This window comes from Calcarisporiella thermophila, assembly GCF_041956535.1.
Source record: "Calcarisporiella thermophila strain CBS 279.70 unplaced genomic scaffold VTP21scaffold_6, whole genome shotgun sequence".
Lineage (NCBI taxonomy): Eukaryota > Fungi > Calcarisporiellomycota > Calcarisporiellomycetes > Calcarisporiellales > Calcarisporiellaceae > Calcarisporiella > Calcarisporiella thermophila.
In genome coordinates this window covers 547727-572897 of record NW_027192196.1, presented here as the reverse complement: position 1 = coordinate 572897, position 25171 = coordinate 547727, and the positions used below count along the sequence as shown (strand labels likewise).

General features: G+C 47.9%; 17 protein-coding genes across 17 annotated transcripts; 11 read left to right on the top strand and 6 right to left on the bottom strand.

The window, feature by feature from the left end:
• Nucleotides 1-321: 321 nt before the first annotated feature.
• On the top strand, nt 322-699 carry VTP21DRAFT_9952 (uncharacterized protein; the record flags this gene model as incomplete). Its single annotated transcript, XM_069400955.1, has 1 exon — nt 322-699. One exon carries the CDS (start codon nt 322-324, stop codon nt 697-699), a length of 378 nt encoding a protein of 125 aa, XP_069253678.1.
• A 320-nt stretch (nt 700-1019) lies between these two features.
• VTP21DRAFT_9951 (uncharacterized protein) lies at nt 1020-1340 on the bottom strand (the record flags this gene model as incomplete). The annotated part of the gene is made up of 1 exon (XM_069400954.1): nt 1020-1340. The coding sequence occupies one exon, from the start codon at nt 1338-1340 to the stop codon at nt 1020-1022; it is 321 nt and encodes a 106-aa protein (XP_069253677.1).
• Nucleotides 1341-1514: 174 nt separating this feature from the next.
• VTP21DRAFT_9950 (uncharacterized protein) lies at nt 1515-1920 on the bottom strand (the record flags this gene model as incomplete). The annotated part of the gene is made up of 2 exons (XM_069400953.1): nt 1515-1735; nt 1809-1920. 2 exons carry the CDS (start codon nt 1918-1920, stop codon nt 1515-1517), a joined length of 333 nt encoding a protein of 110 aa, XP_069253676.1.
• A 238-nt stretch (nt 1921-2158) lies between these two features.
• On the top strand, nt 2159-2981 carry VTP21DRAFT_9949 (uncharacterized protein; the record flags this gene model as incomplete). The annotated part of the gene is made up of 2 exons (XM_069400951.1): nt 2159-2318; nt 2923-2981. 2 exons carry the CDS (start codon nt 2159-2161, stop codon nt 2979-2981), a joined length of 219 nt encoding a protein of 72 aa, XP_069253675.1.
• Nucleotides 2982-3119: 138 nt separating this feature from the next.
• Nucleotides 3120-3817, top strand: VTP21DRAFT_9948 (uncharacterized protein; the record flags this gene model as incomplete). The annotated part of the gene is made up of 3 exons (XM_069400950.1): nt 3120-3171; nt 3252-3488; nt 3582-3817. 3 exons carry the CDS (start codon nt 3120-3122, stop codon nt 3815-3817), a joined length of 525 nt encoding a protein of 174 aa, XP_069253674.1.
• Nucleotides 3818-4329: 512 nt separating this feature from the next.
• Nucleotides 4330-6207, bottom strand: VTP21DRAFT_9947 (uncharacterized protein; the record flags this gene model as incomplete). The annotated part of the gene is made up of 2 exons (XM_069400949.1): nt 4330-5103; nt 5185-6207. The coding sequence occupies 2 exons, from the start codon at nt 6205-6207 to the stop codon at nt 4330-4332; spliced, it is 1797 nt and encodes a 598-aa protein (XP_069253673.1).
• Nucleotides 6208-6261: 54 nt separating this feature from the next.
• On the top strand, nt 6262-6522 carry VTP21DRAFT_9946 (uncharacterized protein; the record flags this gene model as incomplete). The annotated part of the gene is made up of 1 exon (XM_069400948.1): nt 6262-6522. The coding sequence occupies one exon, from the start codon at nt 6262-6264 to the stop codon at nt 6520-6522; it is 261 nt and encodes an 86-aa protein (XP_069253672.1).
• Nucleotides 6523-6737: 215 nt separating this feature from the next.
• VTP21DRAFT_9945 (uncharacterized protein) lies at nt 6738-8061 on the bottom strand (the record flags this gene model as incomplete). Its single annotated transcript, XM_069400947.1, has 4 exons — nt 6738-7150; nt 7229-7406; nt 7470-7778; nt 7852-8061. The coding sequence occupies 4 exons, from the start codon at nt 8059-8061 to the stop codon at nt 6738-6740; spliced, it is 1110 nt and encodes a 369-aa protein (XP_069253671.1).
• Nucleotides 8062-9646: 1585 nt separating this feature from the next.
• Nucleotides 9647-10971, top strand: VTP21DRAFT_9944 (uncharacterized protein; the record flags this gene model as incomplete). The annotated part of the gene is made up of 7 exons (XM_069400946.1): nt 9647-9701; nt 9765-10170; nt 10248-10374; nt 10456-10500; nt 10572-10733; nt 10794-10853; nt 10918-10971. 7 exons carry the CDS (start codon nt 9647-9649, stop codon nt 10969-10971), a joined length of 909 nt encoding a protein of 302 aa, XP_069253670.1.
• A 579-nt stretch (nt 10972-11550) lies between these two features.
• Nucleotides 11551-12045, top strand: VTP21DRAFT_9943 (uncharacterized protein; the record flags this gene model as incomplete). The annotated part of the gene is made up of 1 exon (XM_069400945.1): nt 11551-12045. The coding sequence occupies one exon, from the start codon at nt 11551-11553 to the stop codon at nt 12043-12045; it is 495 nt and encodes a 164-aa protein (XP_069253669.1).
• Nucleotides 12046-12529: 484 nt separating this feature from the next.
• On the top strand, nt 12530-13985 carry VTP21DRAFT_9942 (uncharacterized protein; the record flags this gene model as incomplete). The annotated part of the gene is made up of 3 exons (XM_069400944.1): nt 12530-12769; nt 12855-13807; nt 13874-13985. 3 exons carry the CDS (start codon nt 12530-12532, stop codon nt 13983-13985), a joined length of 1305 nt encoding a protein of 434 aa, XP_069253668.1.
• Nucleotides 13986-14325: 340 nt separating this feature from the next.
• VTP21DRAFT_9941 (uncharacterized protein) lies at nt 14326-14807 on the top strand (the record flags this gene model as incomplete). Its single annotated transcript, XM_069400943.1, has 2 exons — nt 14326-14472; nt 14535-14807. The coding sequence occupies 2 exons, from the start codon at nt 14326-14328 to the stop codon at nt 14805-14807; spliced, it is 420 nt and encodes a 139-aa protein (XP_069253667.1).
• A 141-nt stretch (nt 14808-14948) lies between these two features.
• Nucleotides 14949-16567, bottom strand: VTP21DRAFT_9940 (uncharacterized protein; the record flags this gene model as incomplete). The annotated part of the gene is made up of 7 exons (XM_069400942.1): nt 14949-15269; nt 15350-15707; nt 15771-15931; nt 15996-16146; nt 16211-16272; nt 16333-16419; nt 16526-16567. The coding sequence occupies 7 exons, from the start codon at nt 16565-16567 to the stop codon at nt 14949-14951; spliced, it is 1182 nt and encodes a 393-aa protein (XP_069253666.1).
• A 1928-nt stretch (nt 16568-18495) lies between these two features.
• On the top strand, nt 18496-19202 carry VTP21DRAFT_9939 (uncharacterized protein; the record flags this gene model as incomplete). The annotated part of the gene is made up of 2 exons (XM_069400940.1): nt 18496-18607; nt 18682-19202. 2 exons carry the CDS (start codon nt 18496-18498, stop codon nt 19200-19202), a joined length of 633 nt encoding a protein of 210 aa, XP_069253665.1.
• Nucleotides 19203-19843: 641 nt separating this feature from the next.
• VTP21DRAFT_9938 (uncharacterized protein) lies at nt 19844-21554 on the top strand (the record flags this gene model as incomplete). The annotated part of the gene is made up of 8 exons (XM_069400939.1): nt 19844-19984; nt 20049-20164; nt 20225-20261; nt 20329-20475; nt 20543-20736; nt 20848-21195; nt 21267-21339; nt 21420-21554. The coding sequence occupies 8 exons, from the start codon at nt 19844-19846 to the stop codon at nt 21552-21554; spliced, it is 1191 nt and encodes a 396-aa protein (XP_069253664.1).
• An 801-nt stretch (nt 21555-22355) lies between these two features.
• Nucleotides 22356-23690, top strand: VTP21DRAFT_9937 (uncharacterized protein; the record flags this gene model as incomplete). Its single annotated transcript, XM_069400938.1, has 1 exon — nt 22356-23690. The coding sequence occupies one exon, from the start codon at nt 22356-22358 to the stop codon at nt 23688-23690; it is 1335 nt and encodes a 444-aa protein (XP_069253663.1).
• A 438-nt stretch (nt 23691-24128) lies between these two features.
• Nucleotides 24129-24926, bottom strand: VTP21DRAFT_9936 (uncharacterized protein; the record flags this gene model as incomplete). The annotated part of the gene is made up of 1 exon (XM_069400937.1): nt 24129-24926. The coding sequence occupies one exon, from the start codon at nt 24924-24926 to the stop codon at nt 24129-24131; it is 798 nt and encodes a 265-aa protein (XP_069253662.1).
• Nucleotides 24927-25171: the final 245 nt, after the last annotated feature.

Sequence of the window (25171 nt, the reverse complement as noted above, 5' to 3'; positions counted from 1 at the left end):
AAAATAGAACCTCTTTGCAAGGCCTTCATGTGTCTATAAGAGGAGCGGCCTATGAAAGGCCTCTCGCTCTGAATGGCCGTCCCGGCCAGAGCCGATCCCCCCTCTCCTCCCCAGTGGAAATCCCCCCATACAACAGGCCCTCTTCGCCGCACGGCAACCCTCTATTAGCGCCTCTCTATCCTAAGACCATCGTTGTATTAGCGAAGAATATGCCCACTCGATCCACCGGGCCGGTGTCGACTAGGCCCTTTGACCACAGCTTCTCCCCCAGGGACTCGCCCATCTTCATGATGTATCCCCACCTGTTATACAGCCATCGGCATGCATGCTGGGATCGCTTATTTGTTCGCTGTCACTCCTCCCTCGCTTTCCATGCGGGCCTTGGTCGAGTGGTGCTCTGCATATCATCTGCATTCCATCACCAATCAGTTTGGGGGGATGCTTAAACATCCTTTGGCCGGAGGGAATCTTGTTGTTAACTTTTCAAAACAAACCACCGGGCGCATACCGGAACTGGGACGCTCTTGTGCTAGGTTAAGAGCGATAGCTTCAATGGTACTGCGACCAATGGTACGGCGGATCCGAGGAGGAGCCCCAGAATATCATTACTACGGATCGCAGTATCTTCAAGGGATTAGCGCGGCTACCCTTTCTCTTGTAGGCCGCGGCAATCCTTTTTTCTGGCCAGAAAATTGGTAGTTTCGAAAGAGAAATTGGGACGTTCCATTTATAGGCCCTTATCCAGGGATGGGATTTGCGCATTCCAAAATAGACTTGTATGGCTCATGTTAGGGTGGGGAGGCAGCGTGGCGAAGGTGGCCTCTCTTCACACCCTGCTCTAGAAAGACTGACTCTTATGCATCTGATATGAAATCTCTTTATGTAGTGGGAAAGTAGAAATTTCAAACTCTCAAACTCTATCCAACCATATGGACGAAGAGAAAAGCAGGCAAAGCACACAAAAAAGCACAATGAACACAACTAGAGAAGAGGCTATGTTTTATCCGCGATGACCAAGTTTATTGCGAATTAACCAATGTTGAGTAGACCTGATCACAGAACCGAGCACTCTCCACGTCGCGCATGCTTAAGCCCGAGCAGTCATGGGTCGACCACGTCACCTCCACGCGATTATATACGTTGAACCATTCGGGATGGTGGTCGCATTTATCGGCGGCAAGAGCAATGCGCGTCATGAATCCGAATGCCTCGTTGAAGTTTTTAAATAAGAACGTCTTCTTGATCGCATCGCGGCCCTCGACCATGGCCCACTTGCAAGCAAGCAGAGGCTGGAGCTCAACTCTGCGCTCTTCCTCGGTGAGTTTGATCGGCGTGCTCATACTTGTTTAAGGTTTTTGTATTTTTTTTTTTTCTTCACGAAGCCTTCGATCGAGGGGAATGAGGTCGAAACGAAGAAAAAAGCAACAGTAGGAACAAAAGGCAAGCAATAAAGTACCGAGGCCGTCGTGGGAATTATGCCAACCGCTGCGCCACTTGTCTCTTTCTCCTTGGGGTTAAAGCCGCCCTTTAAAAATTGAAAATGCGCGTAGCTTGGTCGAAGCGTCCATTTCAAACTTCTCCAGGATCCGTTGAATCTGGGAGGATTCTGCGTCGAAATTCCAAAGATTGCAGGCCGGCCAAAGGTCAACTCCCGTTATTTCTGCAGCCGGCTTTGGGATAGGACCTCCCCCGGCATGCCACATATTGGTCTCGCATCCATCCATTGGGCAGTTTCCTCTCGTCATTAGTGTCTGAGTCCTTTCGTTACAATGTTTAGTTCACCCGCAAACATTGCCTCCCTCCCGTACCCCATTTCGGGGACGCCTCCACCAAGGTTTCCGGTTTGCCCTCAAGCCCAGAGAACAAATGAGACGCGCTCTCCTCGCCCGAATCGATTTGTTGTTCAGCCGCCCTCTCCATAACAAGCCTAATGAACTAATGTCATACAAGAATAAACAAAATTTAAGAAAACGGAAAGGAAACCGGTTTCTTTTCCAAACTTATTTTTATCCCGTCTTGTCTATTATAAAAACGTGGAAGCCGTGCCAACAAAAGCAACCAGCGTCTCCTTAGCTTTGCCTTGCATTCGATTGCCCCGCGTTTTCACCTCCCCCCTTGAATTCCCCTCCTTCTCTTCCTTCATCGGCTCCATACGATCATGGCTCGCTTCATCTATACCGCCTTCCTCATGACTGTGCTTAGCATGGTCGTGTTCGCCGCGCCTGTACCCTCCAAAGAGAACGTGGATAAACGTGCATTCTGCTATAATCCCTCTCCAGCCTGCCACGGCTGGGGCGAAACCCTGAAGGAGGCAAACGGTAAGCCCGTTGATACGTGAAAGAATAATAACTGACAGTCTAGTAATGGGTTATTTATTTTCAATAGACGCGTAAATGGTTCGTCAAACATTCAAACGCTGCCCGAGCCCCTCTCCATTTCACGCACTCGTCCCTCACACTATATTTTTATGGGATGTTTTTTTTTCATTCATTAATGACGGAATCTTTATTTATCCTATTTCATTCTGTATGTGCTTTTATACTTGAATGTGTGTGAACTAACTTGATAATCTTTAGAATAAATTATCGATTGAACTGGATCCATGTTTACTGCTCCACAGTCCAGCTGGGGAAGCACTTGCTTCTACTCTCCCCTAAAATTTGTCAGCTGCGAGTGGATTGAAACCCTATCTACTAGGATCGATAGGGCCGCAAGGAGCAGGAGGAGTTAGCTGGCCGGTAGGTTGGACCGGCGTAGTATATGCTGGCAGAGGACTGAAAGAGTCACTAATGTCGATGAAATTTGGAGTTGGGATATAAAATAAAATTCACCTACTAAGACTATCGACAGTCTAGTTAGAACGACGCGAGATTCGGTGTCATAGGCATGGTGATAGAGCAAACGCTCTTCATTCCATGCTAGTAGAGGAGTATCCACCATCATCGCGCTATAAAGAATCGATCATTGGCATCGTGAAATAAACCACCATCCCCTTTTGGGCGAGTCCGCAGCTGTTCTGGAGTTTATGACTCCGCCACTGCTTATAGTTTGAATCCTCCCATTTTTTTCTTGATTAACCCTGGAATTGTTTTTTTCCCTGATCAGATTGACAAAGAACAATGGGACAAGCCGGATCACAACCTCTCGAGGATATGGTGAACACCACCAACTGTAAGTGGCAGGCGATTTTTTATGCGATTTTCTGATATTGGACGTCGCTCATCTCTCTCTATTTGACTCGCGATCAAAAGTCACTGCTGAAGAAATCCAGCGGCTCTACCGTCGCTTCATGAAGCTTGACAAGGACGGCTCGGGCACCATCGACAAGGATGAATTCCTGTCCATCCCTCAGGTCGCGAACAATCCTCTCGCGTCCCGCATGATTGACATCTTTGATGAGGATGGTGGTGGTGACGTCGATTTCAAGGAATTCATTACGGGACTCTCCATCTTCAGCGCCAAAGGAAATAAGACGGAGAAGCTCCGATGTAAGTTTGACCTATGACCCTGGCTGATTGTTATGGATCGTTCATCCCTCCACCATGTTTGCTTCTCTTGTGGATGTGGGTGGGGTTGTATAGTTGCATTTAAGGTCTACGACATGGATCGGGATGGTTACATTTCAAATGGGGAGCTTTTCCTAGTGCTTAAAATGATGGTCGGGAACAACTTGCGAGACCAGCAGCTGCAGCAGATAGTGGACAAGACCATTATGGAGGCAGACAAAGATCAGGATGGACGCATTAGTTTCGAGGAGTTTTTGGCGGTGGTGGAGAACACCGATGTGGCCAAGCAGATGACGCTAGAGAGCTTCTAAAGAACGAGCTGGGGAGAGGTGGAGACGTTGCTTAGAAAAGACATCTTTCGCCTTTGTCAAGAAGCTTGACGCAGGATATGTGCTTTATTTAGTTCTTTATTTTCGGGCTGTACTCATTTTTTTTGTCTTTCTTAATTGCTTTTATTTTCCGCTACTACAACTTTCATTTTTTTTATTCCTCTGTGCGATGTTTTCATGGTTCCTACCTCTTTCTTCTTTTTAATGAGTTTCCTCGTCTCTTTTCCCCCATGGATCGTGTTTTCTCGTCTTTTCTTGTTGGTCTATTTTACAGGTTTATCGGCAGCTTCTTTTTGGCTGACGTTTATTTTTATATATATATAAAGGATATTTCACTAGCTGAAATCCATGCGATGGAGACTAAATAAAAATACATAACATAGCATGAAAAGCACAGGGATGAAGGTGGGGGGGGGGGGGGAGGGGGATACGAGAGAGGCTATACAGTCATAATATACAATAGCAAAACAAACATGAAAAAGTTCCTGAATATGTTACACGCTGATCTTCATGGTGTGCTGGAGATCGGCGAGGGTATCCTCCAGGGACTCTCGCTTCGACTCGCTCTCGGCATATTTGAGCCGTGTCTCCGCCAGCATCATCTCCAGCCGCTTCACTCGATCCTCCAACTGCTCGGCTTTCCCCTTGAGCTCATCCCGTTCCTCTCGAACCCGGTCCAGCTCCGACTTTTGACTCATCAACTGCCGGGACGCGTCCCCGTGCCGACTCCTCTGGTCCTTGAGCATCTTCTGCAGCCGGCTGTTCTCCCGGGCAAGGGCCTCGGTCGAAGGCGGGGCTTTCGCGAGCTTGTCCAGGTGGGCGGAGGAGACCGGAGTGGCGTAGGCGAGCTCGATCCAGTACTGAAGGTGGAGCGGATCCTTCTCCAACGGCTTGAACACGCCACGCTGGACAAACTCCGTGAGCTCCTCTCCCTCCATCCTCACAATATAGAGCTCGTAACGCTGCAGCAAGGCTAGCGCGAATCGGAATAACGCCGGGATTCCTTCCGCGAGGAACACGTCGAAAAGGCGGAGGCGTGCTTCGGGCCGCAGATGCTGCGCGAAGAGGGTGGTGAACCACTCGGCAGCATAGTGAACAGGCAGCACGCGGTTGCGAGTGAGGTGCATATGGATACGGGGGGCGCGTTCTTCAAGGAGACGATCGAACTGGAAGAGGGTGAGTTGCAGATCCTGCGCAACGAACCACCCTCGGAGGCCGTAGTTGGCCATGAGGCGCACTAAGAGACAGAATGCCTCCTCTTCCGGCATCTACGGCGGGTCAGTGGAAATTCAAACAGGTTAGGGCACGGGAAGGGGAGAGGGGACTTTTCTAGTTCCGTGGACACTTACGTTTACAAGCAAGGTCGCAGTAATGAAGACTAGGGCCTGTTGATGCCCCACCTCTTCATCCTGCAGCGAGTAGGCCTTCAGCACGTTGAAGGCGCTTGTATGGTCCTCCTCTCGAAGAAACCTGCTGTAGTGCTTCAGATCAGTGGCGATGGCCTCTTCGTACGCACTCCGGCCTTTTAGGAGTTTGGCAAAGGATGCCTCCAGGGAAGCATCCTTGCACTTCGCAAACACCTGCCACGCCATGCCGCGAAGGGTTGGAGGGACTCCGGACCAATAGGCCCATGCGAGCTTGGCAGGCTGCCGCTTTGCAATGGCGTCATAGTCCGAGACGATGTGGCCCCATAACTCCCAGTCCACGTCCTCTTCGCTTACCCCTAGTGGCTGGAGCGGCTCCTTCTCCTCCTCCTGCTCCTCCTCTTTCTCCACTATAGGGCTTGCCGTTCGCGAGCGTGTCAGGCCTAGCGTGGAGACTAGAGCGATGGAGGAGTCGCGTGCTCGCTCCATAAACGAGGCCCGCTTATTTCGCTTCAGGGCGTTGACGCTGGTGTCCACACGCAATGGCACCCGCACCGCCGCGCTGTCCACCCCCAGCGGGACCTCCTCCAGCTCCTCGATTTTCTCCCCCTCGAACTGGAGGGAGCGGGGAGGAGTGGTGGGGGTGTAGGCGGAGTCGAGCGAGGAAAAGCTGGACGCAGGGCTTGCGCTGGGACGAGAGGCCGTCTCGGAGAGACGAGCGAGCCCCTCCTTCACTTCCTCCATGTACTTTGTAATGCTGTCCTCTGCTTCATCGGGAGACCGGCTTAGCATGCCGGCATTTCGGGTGAAGTAGTACTCCGAATGGGATGAATAAGGCTCCGTCACCGTTACCATGTTCTGAGATCTAAGGAGAGGAATGATGGGATCAGGCTTGCCAATACGAAACCAAAAGAAAACGGGAGCAGGAATAGGAGGGGACGGCGATAGAGACGATCCACGCTCAGAAAAAAGAGGATCCCCCTCCCCGTTCCCACCAATCATTGCCATATGTTAAATTAAACTACCTTTTATTATGAAATTAGGTCACACCAATTTTTGACAATGTTGTCGTCAGACAAGTGCCTGCACCCGTCCGCCCAGAGACACTGGCGCGGTCCGAACAACAAGCGAACCCATCCTCCATGGATTTTGGAAAGAGCCTGTTACAAACGGAAATTCCTCCCGACACACCACCCGCTCGCGGCCCATCCCCTGCCTCCTGTGCGCAGGCATCTAGCATTTTCTGGCTTTTCCCGATTGGAGACGCTTGTGCCAGGGCTCCGGCAAAAGCAAAACTCAGAGGGCCTGCATGGATTGCCGTGAAGAGATTAGGTAACCATTATGATTGCGGATTGAGGGATGACGACACAGAAAATTAAGGAATCAGGAGAGTAACATGACAAGAAAAAGAGAACCAAACACAAGCGTTCCCAAGCAAAAGAAAGTCCAACCAGATCGAAACCCAGTCCCCCGTCTAGAATTCATTAACACAAAATAGGATTGTCCTCATCAGCGTGATGCAAAAACATAGAGCGCTATCACATCGAAAGTCGACGTGTAGCATCGTCGGCCTCTGCGGCAGGACTCGGAGAAGTGGGGGCCATCGAGCCGCTGTTCGAGGCCGGCAGCGGGGATGTCCTGCCCCCCGTGCTACTCCCCGATGACGTCCCCTTTCTCCACCCGGACAGCCCCAGCACCGACGAACCATTCTTTTTCCGCCGTATCGCACTTGATATGCCCGCGTCCCAATTCTCCCCACTCTTACGGCTGACACGCTTCTGTGCGTGGCCAAGAATACATCCGATCAGGTGGTTGTAGGTCTCGGAGTCCATAGTGGCCTGCTCGCGCTGATCCAGCCAGTAGGTGAGAGAATCGTTGATCCGGCGTGTCCAGTCAAGCATGGCGTCACGAATTTCGGTGAGCTCTTGGAGCGATTTTTGCTTAAGCTCATCTAGCATAGAGGGGGAAGACGAACAAAAAGAAATTAGAGGGAAGCCCACTCGTGCACAACTTCAGATTCTAATGGTACCTCTCGAAAGCTCACACAATTGCTTCGCCTCTGCCAGATCGATGTCCTTGTCAGATTCACGAGTAACCATGGTTGGTGAGGCCACGACTTGCTTGGCCGTTTCCTTTGGCAAAGTGCTCTCGGATGGGAGCAATGGGCTTTGCTGCTGCTTTTCTGTCGGGGAGTCCAGCTTGGGCTTCTGTTTGAATCCGTATTGATTACAACATGCAAAATGCTATAGACCAGATCAAATATATCTGACCTCTTTCCATTGGACTCTAACATCCAGCGCCTCCAGATAGGCCTTTTGGATATGAGAGCGCTGCCATCGGAATTGACCTCGAGTGTGTGAAAGGGGGTTATAAAACACGGTGTCTGCCGAAAACCGCTCCCACAGGTTGCGAGCTGCATCTGTGCAGAGTATGTGATGACGTGCTGCTGCGAGTTCTGACCGAGTTTCTCTCATCTCAGATAGACTCGGTGCCATTTGCGTTGTTTCTGGAAATATCGATTCCAAGGCATCGACAAATTCGAGTGCAATATCGCGTGCACCCAGCTGAAAATCGAGGTGCTATCCAAAAAAAAAACCGAAAGATCCATTTAGTAACGGAAACAGTGGATTAATGTGCATGGCTCAGGAATACTTTGGCTGCTGGTAGTGGCTGTACAAATACGGGATCTGGCGTTTCATGGATGGTTGGCTCAGCAAAATCAGTAAATTCATCAAAGTTATCCTCCCCACCGCCGAAATCTCCAAAGTCACCAAACCCGTCCTCGCCTCCTTCAATCTCTCCCCAATCGTCTTCTTCATGTACCCCAGATTCCAGCTCAGAAGTCTTTGGATCATCGGCCATTATGGTATAGGAGAGCTCTCTGGAAAAGGAAGTGCAGAAAGCCGGCCAAAAGAGCGGGGGGGGAGGGTGATTATGGAATACTCTGTGGAGTATCAAGATACAAAATCAACAGGCCGATATTTCGTGACCCAATTTGGAGCTCCGCTGAAACTGGGAAAGCTCTTAGACCACGCCGGCAGGAGAGTTTGAGTTCATGAAAGAAAACATTGACATCGCAGAGAGCACTAAAGGATACACTTATAAAGCTATTCTTGAACTTACTACGAAAGTACTGATTGATTTTCAACCAAACTCGTTTTTCTAGCTCTCTCGGGCCCAAATTTTGCACCATTTACACTCGACTAAAAATTAAGCCCACGATGGTATATACTTGACTATTAATTCTCATAATCTTTACTCAAAAAATATCAATTGGCGATACACAACGAAGATAACTCTACCCTTGCTGTAAATAAATTACTATGCACAACTGTACCAGAATATTTTAGGAGATGCATTATTGAGAACACTCGATTGGTATGATCTAGACAAAAGGATCAAATCATTTTCCACCATAACGATCCTAAACATACCACGCGTAGTACAGCGGAATGGCTAGCAAACCACGATATTACCATACTAAAATGGCCAGCTCAATCTCCTGATTTAAATCCTATTGAGTTCACGTGTGATGAGTTAGACAGAAGTTAGACAGGTTCGAAGATCATGAGCAGCAGCCGATTAATGCCCAGTCACTTTGGGGTATTCTGCAGGAAGAGTGGGAGAAGATAGAACCAATAGTGTGTGCTAAAATTATAGGGACTATGCCACGACATATAGAGGCAGTGATGAAGGCAAAGGATGATAATACAAGATATTGAAATATTTTTATAAAAAAAAATATGGCTTTTTATAGGGGTTGTCGAAGTTAGATGGATAATTTCCAAGAAAAAAGGTTATTTACAAGGGCATATAGATGGGATGATCTAGCAAAGGTATTTATAGTTGCTGTACGTAACGTAACTTGTACCTCATTTTGGAGATATAAGACGAAAAAAATAAAAATAAAAATACAAAACATGATCAATTTTTTAGTCGAGTGTAGGGAAATAGGGTCTTGGATAATGTCGAGGACAAGGTCTAGCTAACATGCGCCCCCAAGGCCTGTCACCCTACAGTCTAACCGAGAGACATAAAAAGTGCAGAGAGTCCATTATGTCATGTCAACGACAGATATGTTTTATTTACGAAACATAAAGCTGAATAATATAAAACGCGATATCTCTATGGCTTCCAGTCTATTTAATCCTTTCAGCACGCAGCTCTCTTTGAATGATACGTTTGTGGGAATAAATCTTGATTTATCTAGATCTCCATCCTTGAAAATGCTTAATATCCTAAGGTGTTTAGTCTGGAGAACCCTGCGGGATTTGTTATATGAACCCTGGCTAATACCTGAGTATTTCACTGCAAGCAATTCTTCCTCGAGTATAAATAAATAGATCTCCCGCTGTCATCGAGATGGTTTGATTCTTCATGCGAATCAGACTACGACCACTCTATTACCCATAGGCATCAAATTGAGCTTCAAAAAACAAACTGAAAAATGATTTCCGAGAAACGTACACTTGGTAATACCAATGAGAAAATGTCAGCTATTGGTAAGAAGTAGTGTATTGGACTCTAAACACATGCGCCTTCTTAATTTATTTTGTATTGATTAGGCCTTGGTTGTATGACGATGTCTCTCGTATATAGCAAAGAGGTTGACGAAGAACAAAGTGTGAAAACTCTCCATCGGGCCCTTGATTTGGGAATCAATTTTTTGGGATACTGCAAGTGGGTTCACCGAAATCCATATAGAGGAACTTCTTTAACTCTTTTGTTGGTTGCCATTTCGGATGTTTATGGCATGGGCCACAATGAAGGGCTTGTATCACAAGTCCTCAAACAACGCCGCAATGAGGTGTTTCTATGCACTAAATTTGGATTAATCTTCGATATTCAAAAGCAGCAGCTGGGTGTGTGCAGCAAGCCGGAGACCGTTAGAAAGGCCTGCCAGGAATCATTAGAAAGATTGGGGACGGATTATATCGATTTGTATTATCTCCATCGGGTAGATCCAAGCGTGTATGTAGCATTAGGGCCCGAGTTTTCTTATTTTGCGATTTAATTTATTGCCCTTGCTAAATTCTTCTAAACCCTAGGCCGATTGAAGAGACGGTGGGCACAATGGCACAACTTGTGAAGGAAGGAAAAGTACGATATCTTGGCCTATCAGAGTGTAGTCCCGACACTCTTCGAAGAGCGCACAAAGTGCACTCGATTGATGCTGTCCAAATGGAATATTTTAAGAAATTTCTAGAGCAGATATAAAGCGGTTCATCGTATGTAACGCTACGTGTGTAATAATAGCTCCGTGGACAATTGCTATCGAGAAAAATGGCATGCTGGACACATGTCGCGAGCTTGGGGTATCTGTGGTGACCTTTTCTCCCCTCGGCCAAGGCTTCCTTACTTGAGCGATAAAGAGCCCTAGTGATCTCGACCCGAATGACCGCCGTTTTACCCAACCATGGTTTCAGGGAGAGAATTTCCAAAACAACTTGAAATTGGCAGAGAAATTACAGGAGATGGCAAACAAGAAGAACTGTACACCTGCCCGGCTCTGCATCGCGTGGGCTTTAGCTCAAGTATATCTTGGTTTGCCGGATTTACTTTCAACACCCCTCATCAACCTCAACTTTATATAGGACAATCTCATCATCCCTATTCCAGGAACACGTCGTATTGCTCGTTTAGAAGAGAATTCGGTAAATAACTGTATTGGTTGACTATGCAGCCATTGGCTTTCTTTAAACGCGTTATTAATTGTAGGGTGCAGTGAATGTGAAATTAAACCGCCCCGAACTGAATGAGATAAGTACATAGAATCTGCTGAGATAAGCGGTGAGCGATTTGATTCTCATACTTTGCAGCTGTCCGGTCGTTAATACTCCCCGTAAGAAGTACTACAAGTAAACTTGGGTCGAAAATTCGGGGAGGATGGCAATGATCAGAGGCCCAATTTTTCAAATAGATGGCCCAATTTTAGGCTCCGCTGTCAAAATATTCTAATTGTTACATATGTTAGTATCAGATCTTCTTAATCTCTGTGCCCATGTAGCTACGTCACCTTTTATATGAAATAATTTATACGTACATAAGAGATTGTAATAAATCATAGGGAGTTAAATCTTCCTCTCCAACTACAAACCCCCTTGCTACACTAACTTGGGATCGAACCAAGCCAACTTCTGGAGATTTATCTTTTGTAGTGTCAATCTTGTGAAATAAATTTTGCGTTTGGCTGCAGTCTACGGTCAGAAGAGTGAAAATATGACCGAATACATTTTGCGTCTAGCTGAAATCTACAGCCAGAAATAGGGGTAGGCTATTTTCGTATTTGAACGGGAAAGCAACAACTTGAATATTGGGGAAGAGTTATCCGCAATAAGACATTACCAAAACATGGACGATTTTCGAAGAATGAAGGCCAGAATCGGACAGAAAGAGTTGGGTAGGGGAATGGGCTGCCTATGGATTTCTAGGCTGTTGGTGCACAAAAGGCGAATCAGCCCGGAAAGGTTTAGTCGGAAGGAACAGCCTCCGACACTTAGCCTTGAGGTCATTTCTGGCCCACGCCAAGATGAATATGATTCAGGGCTAATGAGCTGCTGGAGAGAGGATTTCCTCTGCATGAAGCCCTTCTGCACCTTGTTCATCTTTAATTTACACCCAAAGGCCGGCCTAGCCTTTTTGCGACCTAGTTGCCTGCATCTTGCTCACACGACCCTTCCACCCGAGTCCACTTTATTGGATTGTTTCCTCGAGGGTGAAGGGCATTCCATCGTTCTTGATGTCGCTCCCCAAGAGAAGCTGGTAGGAGAGCGCAGGCCGGCCCGCTTACCCTGCTCTGAAGTTCATGAGGCACCAAATACCGCCGAATCTGCGGTCGGCTGGTGAATCATCGTATGTGTCTCCGATGTAGAAACAAACACAAGCGTAGTATCACCGCCCATTGTCTATACTCGTCCATTATTGTTGCTAGAGGTGCATGAAAGATTCGGGAAGCCCCACGGCTGATTCGTGGTATTTTCCATGGTCGGGACGAGAACACAGCAGAAAGAGAGCAGGAAAACAACTAGGCCGAAGGGGGAGCAGGGCGGGAGAAACCTCGAAGGCAAGGGAAGGCCGTCGGGCAAAGGGGGGAAGGGATAGCTGTGAAGGAGGATCCAAGGTTTTTGATCGTGGAAAGAGAAACCTTTGTTTGAATCATGTCAGTGCAACCTGGTACGGGAACTTCGCCTCTTTCGGTAGAAAAAAAATATGGAGGCAATTTTCGTGTGTTCACACTTGCAGTCTTACAAAGGCTCTTGACGTAACAGACATTTTCCCATTCTGCGCTACCATTTTCTACGATCCGTTTTATGGCGAGATAAAGGAGGCCATGAAGCTACCACGCCTACTTATCCCTCCCTCCTCTTGCTGGATCTTCTTGCTCGTCCTGCTCTCTGTAGTGTCGCGGGGGCGCTTGCAGGAATCCTCCTGTGTTCTCAATGTCAGCGTTGAGACGTGGAGCGATGAATTGGAGAAACTGAGCGACCACAGCAAGCCCGAAAATCCGGGCACTCTTCACTGGAATCTCACTCTCTTGAATCCAGTGTGGGTCAACTCGCTGGACGTCGAGGTAAGTCATGGCCATCCCTCTTTTGAGTTCCTTTTGCCCTAGGAGACGCCGGCCATTCCATGGTTGACCCCAATCTCGGTACTAGGGAATGCTGATTAGGTGGAAACAATCCAATGCTAGCACGCAGAATGATCCATGGGTGGCCGCCATAGGCTGTGACGACCCACTCTATGATGTCTACGTGCGCACCGCCTGGCAGAGCAGCTCAAAGTCAGTTGTTCTCTACTCCACCCGCCTTGATCGATGTGCATTTCCGTCCGGGATTCCGCAGTCCCTCGCCAACCAATTCCCCGTGCTCGGCATCACGAATGTGTACTCGGGGCGCACTTTCTCCAAAATCCTCTCCATATTTAGCGGCCCTGATAATGCCACCCACGCCAGTGCCCTCTACGCCACCGTGGACGGCAGCGCCAACTCGACAAGTGTCACGAATCCTCCTGCGGTGCCGCCAGACATGAGAACCAACAGTATGACGTCTCAGCATGGCGTTTTCATCCTTGCGTATTGTGTGGCGGGGCTCGCTGCCCTCTTCATCTTGATTCTGATTTTTGAGTATCTTCGCCGAATACGCCGACGGCAACAGCTTAATCACTATGGTTTCGAACCGTCGCCGGCAGAGCTTGGGCCCAAACTTCCCGGCCTCTCGCCTTTGGTATTGGCCACCTTCCCGGTCCGAGTGTTTGCAATGCCCAGCGAAGGAGATGTAACAAGCCATTGTACGGAGAAAGAGGAGGAGGGGGAGAAAGGGAAGTGGAAGGAAAGCGGGTCGGGGTTTCCCGAGAAGGAGGAAGGGAGCGAGCTCCAACCCCAAAGTCAGGCTGAGTATTCACCTGTGGTGTTGCCAAGAAAGCCCGAGCGTGCCCTGCAACTCTCAGAGCATGGCGCCGTTGAAGATTCCGCGGGAGTGGAGCTGCTCCAGCTGGAAACCAATACTAGAAAAAGGTCGTCGGAGGAGTTTGTTTGCCCAATATGTCTGGATGCCTATAAACAGGGTGACGAAGTTCGAGTGCTGCTTCCATGCGCACATGAGTTCCACAGGTTGTAGACATCTTACGTGGCTCACCCCATCCTCCAGAAGTAACTAACTCTCCCCCCCATGAATAGATACTGCGTAGACCCTTGGCTCTACTCTTCTCCATTCTGCCCCATGTGTAAAACCAATCTCCAACCCTCGAGGACGAACTCCTCCTGTTCATTAACGATTAGCGAGGGCTGAGAGAACCGTATCCTCCCCTTCTCCCTCTACAATGGCCTCCTTATTTAAGTTGGTAACCATATCCTATTTCTTGCCATTCTCCTCCGTCCTGGTTCTTTCTTCTTTTAGTTCATGTTGTTTGCTTTTGCTCGGCTTGTTTCCACTGTGTATCGAATATTATTGCTGGCTTTGAGGACTTCTTGTTACCCTTGTCTGTTCTTTTCTTATTCACTCTTGACATTGTTGTTTGTTCCTATGATGCTATTCAATAGAGTTGGGAGCCCGTAGTGGATGAGCGGACCCGATTTATTCATAAATTGCCACCAGAGAAAATTTCTTACTCATCCGGTGAACAAACACAATGGCGAGTTTCGAACCTTTGATGCGCGAATTCTTTACTTCAGCACGATTCGCGGTTGCAGGCGCAAGTTCTGCCCCGCACAAATTCGGGAACAAGCTCATGCGATGGTACATTGAGCGGAAATTGCCCGTCACCCCGATCAATCCAGTAAGATTCTTAAAGGCATTCGTTGCGAATGATCGGCGCTTCTCACATTATACATAATCTAGACATCGGCCACCATTGAATCCATCTCATGCGTTCCGGCTCTCTCTCACCTCCCCGATGCTGCTCACACCTCCCTTTCGGTTGTCACTCCGCCCAAAGTGACCCTTCAGCTCCTCCAAGAGGCTAACCAACTGGGCATTCCCTATGTGTGGCTCCAGCCCGGAAGCGAAGATGAGCAATGCGTGCGATTTGCACGCGAGCAAAAAATGAAAGTCATCTATGGAGGACCCTGTGTGTTAAGGGATGGGGATGCACTGCTCCCTTCGAAATTGTAAAGAGGAAGTGGGAGCGGCGGCCGCGTCTAGACGTCTATCATTTTATTTAATAAAAACTCCCTCACAATTAAGCGAGGAGAGAGTTTGCATGTGTGGAGACATAAACATTGTAGTAAATAGCCCATTCAAGTCATCCTCCCACTAAAGATGCTCAAATAGCATTAAAATACAAGCAACAAACATCGTCGTCAGGGGTACAACCATTAGGTAGGAATAAAAGAGCATGGTGGCAGTCTCGCCCTCGTGTGCGCCCACCAACTGCGACATGTTGATCATGTTGATGGCCGTGGGACCGCTGCCCATCAGCAACAGCACAAAGAGCATCATGGGGTCGGTGGAGATCCAGTGGCGGAGGCCAAGAACCATAGCGGTGGAGATGAGGGGGAGAAGGAGGAAACGGGAGCAAATCACCCAGCTCAGGATGGATTTGGTGCAGTTTTCGCTTCGTGGAAGGTGATAAAGCTGTTGAGTATGGGGAGGAATAAAAAAACAAGTATTGTATCAGTTTTCGTCCTTCATCAAGCGGGTATGTTAAGAGTTACTTGAATGCCAAGGGTTATCATCACGAGTGGAACGGAGGCTGCTCCACAAGTTTCGATAGCAGCGACGAGGTTGTGTCGAAACACGCCGGAGGGATCGAAAAAGTGATGTCTGAGCGGGGTTATTCCGACGATAATAGCCACAAGGGCAGCGACCAGCGGGGGGTTCATAAGATTGACGAATCCCGCCCAGATACGCCAAATCAACCCGCATGGGCCGCTGCGTGGGTTTACCGCGGGAAGAAGAGGCGTATGTTCATCTGAGCCGCCCTGACTATGGTGGTGATCGCTGGCATCCACTGAGATAGGAAGTTTGCCGTCATCACTCGGCGGAGCAAGCATCCATGTTCCCACACTCCACCTAATATTCAAGCAGGAGGGGTCAGCCATTTGGATCCCACTCTAATAAACTGGTTCTGCTCGCCTTGTCAAGTGCGCAAAAAGGGTGCAGAACAAGATGAACGCTATCCCTCGAGACACTGCTTCTTGTGGTTCGTCATCCTCTCGCTTCATCAAATAGCGAATGGCCGGTGTATCGCCCAGAGACTGAACCAGGGCGAGTGGTAAGCTGGTGGTATTTTGGAACTTAAAAATGGAAAAAATGAGTCGACACGACGACGAATCTTGGATAAAGCGAAGGGGATATTACTATGATAGATGCACACACGAACTTCCGTAGCGAGCCCTTCCATCCGAAGAGCCAAGATCCTATCCAGCCGAGGAGTGCGCTCAGCACGAAGTAGATGAAGAAAAATACCGGAAGTGGCCACCATTCCAGTAGTTTTTGAAGGTCCACCGCTCTAAATTGGAGACGAGACCAATGAGTTGGCCGATTTAAACAGCATATATTGCTAGAGTACAGACTTTCCAACTTTCGAGAAGAGCAAGCAGGGGATTAAGCAGTTGATGAGGAGCACTTGAAGACCCTGGTAACGAGAACATCAATATGAATAAGCAAAAGATGCTCATTCATTCTTTGCCATTACCTTTCGAGCAGCCCCATAGCGAAACACCTCGAACCGTTGAGCAAGCAAATATCCGACGCTACAAATGAACAGCACCTGTGCAGTTGACTATAAAGGTAATGACAGTTCATTCTCGTCGTTAGTTAACTCAGGAAGAATTGACTCATGAAAATTTCGAAGAGTGGGAACAAGGGTGAAAAAACAAGGCCCCAACCTGGACAGCTGAAAGGGCAACGGCCACGAATCCGCTGTTCATCTCGTAGAGGCAATTGGGCTGAACAGGAGTGCTTTATAATCAATATTGAACGGAGAGACTGCAGCTCTTCCCCGCTGTCACGCCAATTTCATAACATAATTTTATAAAGAGTCAAGCCACAAAATGTCCTGCGGGGTTGCGGGGATTTTCCAAGTGGGCGTTGATATCCAAGAGAAAGTATTTATGAATTAGGATAAGCGTTCCATTCTCGTGCAAAACTATACGCACGTGCATGCACATATAAATCAACGAACGGCCAGATGGATAGAAAGACAGAACCACCCAAGTGGAAAGGGCCTTTTTTAAACCTGCCATCATCAGCTCTACTATAAGATTATGTCAAAATATCGATGCGTCAGGAACATAGGGACATTCTAGGAGAGAATCACGGAGCCGCCTGTAAGTTCTTGGCATCTCCCTGTGTAATGCAGGAGCTAGCGCTAAGAGTGAAAGGTGTGCGTTATACTCACCCACCTCACTCCGCCAATTCCTTAGCTCGTATTGAACTAAAAATAGGTGAGAGTCGTGAGCACATCGATTCTCTAGCAAATGGTGTGACAATCGATCAAAATCCTCAAGCAACAGGGTCTATGCAGTTTGATAAATAATAACATCTATACATGTATATATGTAGATAAACCATCCTCTCTCTCCCCCCCCCACCGTCAGGCATAGCAAGCCATGAGAGATCAGGAGAGAGCTCGTTGAAAGCGGTTCATATTCAGTATGAAACGGGGTATGTTTCCTACGGATGACATGGCCGCTGGGCGTGGCGAGCCTATTTTGTTGCTTCAAGCCCTCGTGGCTCCAGGGCGGAAATGGTCAATCAAAGCCACAGCACGGGCTTAAGTTTCTACATGACTGCTGCTTCACATACTTGAGGAATGCATCGGTGGGCTGACAGTCTGTCGTTCAGGCCGCGGTGAAGTTTCTGGGAGCCTATTTTCGGTATGGGGCCCTGTGCACAGACGATGCAATTAACATGTTGGAGAATGGATAGGGTTCGACGCAATTGACATCCCTGGCATCTAGCTCTGAAGCTCTGGCAAACAATACCGAGATTAGGTGTTTGAGCGATCATGAGCGTTGCTTAGTGACGTCGTAATTGGAAGAGCCCTTGGCTGAGTTAGAACCAAATCTACCACCACAACTAGGTTTCCGAACTTAGAGAGGAGAGAAGACATAAGCCAAGCTTAGCGGTAAAAGTATTCCGCCCTGGAAATATTCGCGAATCCACCATCAATCTAGGTTTTGTAAAGATTTCCATTGCATGGCGATAAACAAGCTGTCTCCGAGCACAAACTCGAAAGAACAAGCCATTTGGTGAAATTGGAGGCGTTGTTGAGGGGCGAAAGAGGCGCCCTTCAGCCAGATGTGTGATTCACGCCTCTGGCGGGAATTCAACAGGATATTGGAATTTAGTGTCAGACAAAAATTGCACTTTCTCGTTTGTAGAACTGAGCGCTCGTTGTTTGTTTTGTATGATGGATCCATCGCTCTTCTCCGATCAATGGGGCGCCTGTGGTTCGCCGTCTCCACAAGGATGCGTTACCGAGTCATCGGCTCAGGCCCATATTTACAAGTGCTTTGAACGAAAAATGCTAGTCACAGTGGCTCTCTTTCATTGGTGCATTGCGGTAGTCGTGTGCCGTCAACTCGCTCAATCCTTTTTTTTACTCCTTTCCTACTTGATCGTCAAGCGCGTGTAGAATTACTTCATAGTGGATGTTATTTATACGCTCTAAATCCTTGTGTTGCGAAGAAGAACCGTCAAGTAACTAGTGGGGCTGTGTGGGGCATCGATCCCCTCTCTGGAACCTTTTTCTCCGTTTTGTTATCCGCTTCTCTCCCGTTTATAGAATTCATTTCCCTTCAATACCTTCTAGTTTTGTACTGTTCCTACATGTTGGTTAGATCCCATAACATTCATGGCAGAGGAGAGTTCAAATTCAATATCTAATACGGCGGCGGCGGCGGCGATTATCGAGGTGCCTGAATACTTTCATGAGTGTGATATTAATTACTTAACCCACATGATCTGTAAGTGGAGCAATTTTCTTGTGGCCTCTCCATCTCCTCCTAACCCTTCCTCTGACGGCCTGATGTATGTGTAGCCGACATGCTGGGAAGACTAACCTCCCATAATGATCAAATTCCCCTAACTCCTGCGATGCTCACTCGGTTTCACTCGCGAGCTCCTCCTTCCATTTCTGTATATGATTATCTCCGCCGCATTGTCAAATACACATCCATCGAGCGTGCATGTCTTCTGCTCTTACTCGTCTACATCGACCGCATCTGCGAGCGAAACAAAAGCTTCACCATCTCCTCCCTCACTGTCCATCGATTCCTAATAACCGCCGCAACGGTGGGGGCAAAGGCTCTGTGTGACTCGTACTGTACGAACACACACTACGCGCGAGTTGGCGGGATATCCATGGGCGAGCTGAACACGCTGGAGCTGGAATTTGTCACGCTCATCGACTGGAGACTAAGCTGCCCCGGAAGGCTATTACAGCAGTACTATGTGAATTTGGTGAAGCAGCACCCGCTGTATCGACGAAGTTGCCCGCCGGCTGCGGTGGCGACGGACGAGGACGAGGGGGCTGATTTAGTGGATTTTTGGGTAGTATGATTATGGCAACTAGTGTTGAAATCCCTGCGTTTCTCTCTCTCTTTTTGTTTCCCTCTTGTCTTTTCATATGTTTTTTTTTGCGCTGACTTCTTCCGCCCCTCCCCCCAACCTCTTGTTCTCTCTTGGGATTTTTTATTGTATTCTGTAATATAATTATTAGGGAACTTTGTTTATTATTCTCATTTTTGTTCGTTTTATTTTTTGGCCTCGATCGAGAGTCTGGGGAAGGATTTTTTTTCCCTCAAATGAAACGTAGGAAATTTGATAGCGATTTTCGCGCACGAGGCTGAGGACAAACAAAGTAAACACATCAGGGTTCGAGAAAAGCACTCAACTAGATCTATCTGACAAACCGAAATGATGGAGCTATTTGGCATAGTTTCTAGCTCGATAGTTTAATGAGAAAATAAAAAAAAAAAATTGCCGCAAAATTAATGCGGATCGAGATGTGAGCTATTTGTCTCGTGTAAAATCAATTTAAATGCTTGATTAGATTCCTTGGTCATTTTTCAGGTCAACTTTTTGTCTCTCGCACCATTCCCCCCTCTCCACTTACTTCGAGCCCACCCCTATATACATACACACATAGACATACATTCACCCGAAGCCACATCCCATAATCCACAGCAGCAGCCCATTGTATGTCCCAAGACATCGCTATTCCTTGGCAACCATGCAGTCCAACTCTACCACCATCCCATCTCTCCAGGCGATATCTAGGGGGGCTCGTGATTTTGGCTTTTGTGGTCGTCTTGTGGGTTAGCTCAAGCTTCATCGTCAGTGTAAGCTCCCTCTGCTTTTTGCCTTTCCATTGCGCATGATCAAGTTAAGAAAGTGTGCGGTTAGAATGTGGCCTCTGGAGACTATAATAAGCCTTTCTTGACCACCTATGTGGCTACCTCTTCGTTTACGATATATTTGGCGATGGAGGCCGTGAAGGGGATTTGGAACAGAAGGCTCAGGTACTGAGGCTTTTGGATTAGTGCATTAGGAGGGCTCATCATGTGTTCTTGCTTTGGTAGATATGGGGGGTATTCTCGTACATGTTCGTATTCAACTGTGAGATGATAGATTGGATTCTGCAATCAACAGTAGATAAGCTAACGATGTATTCTTTTCATTCCAGGTTATTCAGCCAAGCTACCAGTCTTCCATGGAGAGTTTTCCCTTTGCCTACCATCACACAGAGAGGCGATACTTATACCAATCGGCTCCTGATGTTTACCCGCTGCTTCAAAACGAGGGAGACCAAGCGAAGCTCTCCTTCAGTGAGGCAAGTTCATTGTCATGGGTCCCCACTCCATTAACCATCCGACTGACCGTCTATCTGATTGAAATAGACCGCGCGACTAAGCTTGCTGTTTTGCACACTTTGGTTCTCTGCCAATTATGCTATCAATGCTAGCCTGGCTTACACCAATGTTGCCTCTACCACGATCATCTCCTCGCTGTCTTCCCTCTTCACGCTGGTACTCGGGGTCATGTTTGGAATTGAGCGATTCACGCTGGCAAATTCCTCCGCTGTTTGTGCAAGGTATTCATCCGAGAGAGCAACCTCTCTACTTTTGTTTCGTTAAAAAAATGATCAGCCATTGACGTATACTGCATATATTCCTATTAATTTTTTTTTTACAAACCCCGTTAGTATTCTTGGAGTTATGCTGATTTCATTGTCCATGAGTGATCCCAAGCCTTTGAATTCTTCCACGACTACCGGTCCCCAACAGCCTGCTGCTCCTATTTTGGGTGATTTTCTCTCCATCACGGGCGCATTTTTGTATGGGGCTTATATGGTTCTTATCAAACGGCGCATGGGTGATGAGTCCCGCGTGCATATGCCGCTCTTTTTTGGACTACTCGGCCTCTTCAATGTGCTGTTGCTTTGGCCCTGTTTCTTTATTTTGGACTGGACGGGTATCGAAAAATTCGAACTGCCGTCGTCTGGATATGTGTGGTGTATGTTGGGGTTGAATGCAGTGCTCGGAAACTTTTTGTAAATATCTCTTCCACTTTGTCCTTCATGATGCTTTTAGAAATCACTAATTTGAATGCATCTGCGCCTAGGTCGGACTATCTGTGGGTTGTATCGATGCTCATGACCTCTCCTCTAGTTGCAACTCTCGGCCTCTCCTTGACGGTAAGAGCTCGTAATAACAATGCTATTGAATGATTGGGAGATGATTGATGGTTGTTTTTTTCCACTCTTTATTTTACTAGATTCCCGTTGCTTTGTTCGGTGATATCATGTACAAAGAAGTCCCCCTTGATCTTAGCTACTTTACGGGAGCATGTCTGGTGTTTATTGGGTTTGTGATGGTTGCAGTCACAAATGGGTCTAAACAAAATAGTTGAAAGAAAAAAAAATCTGGATTCGATCCAGCTAATAAATGCGGCCATCTACTTTTTTGTATGACTTAATAGGATATATATATATATATGTATGTATGTGTGTATATCTCTACCTATTTAAAGGGTTTTTATCTTCCAATCAATGCGTTATATATTTTCCTATCGTTTTGTTTGTTTTGATTCTGCCTCTTCACCCATTTCTTGCCATATTCTTGTGTCTAGTTTGCCGTGTCAAATAGAGGCATATTCGGAGCTTATTTCGGTGATGGACGAGAGAAAATTTCATCAGCTTGTTGTAGATTTTGCCCATGATTGATAAACAAAGAGAGTCCGTTGGATGCAAACGAATATGTTGCAAGCCAAAAGAGGGGGAGGAAGACGGGCTCAAATAAAATATTGGTCATTCTGAATAGGATCCGAATTCGTTTCGCAAGAATGGCCGACTATCGCAAGCTTATCGCTCGTGCAATAACATGATAGAGAAGTGATATCACGGATTTTTTTTTACGGCCATCATAACCCCGACATGGCCCATCCAAGAGAAAAATCGCGCGTGTTGGCCATGGCGTCCTTCGATTTGTGCAGCCGTGGATTTCCCCGCCCTTTTTTTATACGACCCAAGCCGCAGAAGCTCTCGTCTCCCCCTCAGCTATTTGAGCTTCTTTCCCTCATCTCTCTTTTGCATTTTCTTACATTTTCTTTTCTTCCACGAAACCAACGACCATTTTATTCTCTCATTAACACCCATAGCTTCTCTTCTTTTGAAGAAGGAACTGGCAATCTCTCGTACACACAAGGCACACCATGGCTCTTAAACGCCTCTACCGCATGCATGGACGTCATCGCCCTCCCCATTATCACCTGACTCCTCATCACCATCGTCGGCTGAAGCCACGGAGCCACCCTCATGTCATACGGTCCTCCAAGCCTGTTTCCAGAAGCAAGCCGTCCGATGTGTGGCCATCATTTCTTGCACGTGCTCTACCTCGTACTGAAGAGGAGTTGCTAAGATGGGTCCTCAGTGCCTATCCCTGCTTCAAGCGGCGCCCTCGAAAGATGGTGGACACCATGCTCCGAGGAAGAGGTTGGGCGAAGAAGGGGATGTCGAAAAAGGTCACGGCGGACGTGAAGCGAGATGAGAAATTGCCACTAGTGAATCATGTACCTGAGAAAGAAGAGCAAGCCCGAGTCCCGCGGGCGGTTGCAGCCGGGGGAGACGTCGTGAAGTTGGCAAAAGCCGAGGAAGGTGAGGATGAGGAGATTGAGGTAGAGGATTTGGGCGAAGGCAGGATTGAGAAAGGGATGCCATCACCTCCGAGAACCTCATCCTCCCCTGAAATTTCAACCGGAAAACAGCTACGAGCAATGATGCAAGTGGAGAAGGAGGAGGAGGAGGAAGAGGAAGAACTAGGAGAAGAAGCGGAGGTGGAGGAGGAGGGAGAGCCGGACGAGAGCGCCACCGAGCCCGAAGACAATTTTATGGAGGAGGCGGATACTTTTCGATACCGGCGGGCTCACTCCCTCCATTCTTCCATATGGCCCCGTATGTCACCTGAAGGATGGGCTCGCCTGCTCGTCGACATGTTCCATACGCAGAAGAAACAGAAGACATTGCGTGAGATATTTGTGTACATCAGAGAGAACTATCCGGCATGTGCAGCATCGGACTGGGAGAGAGATGTTGTTGCAGCGCTGAATGGGACAAGGTTCCGCAAAATGGGGCGAGGAAGGTACTGGCTGAGTGGCAATCATGTGGATGTGGACGCGGATCCCTGTTTGGAGGAGAGGAGGTCCGAGGGCGAAGATTCTTCCGCGACAGAGGAGGAGAACTGGCGAGAGTTGGGCCCACGGCGTGTAGCGGCCAAATTTCGCAGGCATTCCATCGCAGGCCCCCCCTATTATCACCCCTACTACCGCCGCCCACCCCCCAGCTCACCTGCGAATGATTTAGCTGCGCGACATGCTCTGCGAACGCCGCCGCTCTCTGCCTACAGAACAACAAAGCCTATCGACGAGGAGGACATGCCAATGCTTGGTGAGAGAGCAATGGCACCCATCCCTGAGGAGGGGCTGACGGAAAAGTGCGAGCAGGAGGCCGTAGCTGCTCTCGCCATGCTCTTTCGGAAAAAGGCTGCGTAAGCGAGGCGTTATGCATTTTCAGTCTGTATATACTTGTTTTTTTTTCTTCCCCCTACCCCCTTTCCCCTCTTGGCTATTCTGTTTCAAGTGTGTGTGTGCTTTTAATATTCCTTATCTACTCGTTATACTTTACTATATTCTTCCTTTAGTGTACTTTTAATTTGAATTTGTTCCTCTTTTGTTTTTATCGGGTAATTAGGACGCGGGAATCATATTTTGTATGGGTACGTGTGTATGTGTGTGTATGTGTGCTGGATAATGAATGAAAATATCAACTATCTCAATTATGGAAGCTAATCTAAAAAAAAAAAGAGGGCGCTCTTAATACAAGTGAAGCTATCGAGTTTACAAAACAGAATCCGCATGTGTAATATTATATCAATTTATATACATCGATCCCTGAAATCAGGAAAGAACAAACAAAAAAGGCTTCTCGTTTCACGCCGATGGGATCAAGGCTTGCTGCGTAATGGCAGGCTCACTCTCGGCTCGGATCAATTTCTTGGTTTCACCGCCGTCATTTTGTTCCCCGGGAAACGGGGCTACGGAGGGAAGTTTAGGCAGGTCTAACTGTTCTCGTAACACATCATCGCAGAAGAGCATATCGAGCATTCGAGCGCACATTGTGTTCTTCATGTAGATCTGCAGGCAGTGCTTCTCAATCGTCTTGGCGAGGGGGATTTTGGGCAGCTCAAGAAAGGCCTGCTGTTCAAATTCGGTGTAGTCGCACGCCTCCGTGACTTTGACGGCGGCCAACCCCTGCAGCGTGGGTGCGTTGCGCCTTTGCTGATCGAAGTTGTGCGGCAGAGGAAGCACCGGTGCGGACGTGCCGGGCGGACACGCACGGAACACCGTCACGTCTCCTATTGTGATTTTCTCCGCCCAACTCTGATTCTGCGACTCAACCCGCATCTCTTTGTTGTCCGCGTCGATCAAGGTGGTGTGCAGGAAGATGCCGTCCGTCACCCCAAAGGTTTTTTTCACCAGCGTAGGCATCTCGATGGCGACTCGGCACCGGCGAACGATGCGTCTTGTCCCTCGGACTGGGATATCGTGGCCAGCATGCTGGGGATAAGGGGTTGGCGGCATGGATGGGAGGAGCAGCTCATCGGACAAGACCTCGGAGGAGAGAAGCACTGGAACGCGTGGGTGAGTTGGATAGCGACGGAGATAGGCGCGAACGACCACATCCCAGGGGTGCGGGTAGATGCAATGGGTAGGGTGAGTTTTGGTCATTTCACAATGGCGTCAAGCGCGATGAAATAAACGGTACGGTAAAAGGGCCAGACGGTATCAGGTCCACGGGATATAAATATTCCAAATGAGCTTGCCGGAGATTATGGAAATTAAAATGAATCAACACTTTTTTTTTGTCTTTTATTTTCCCATTTTGAACCTTTTAATATTATCAAGAATCGCAAAATGTTAGAATGCTCCGCGGCCTATCCTGGTAGCTCGTGTAATAAGGGCACAAGTAACCC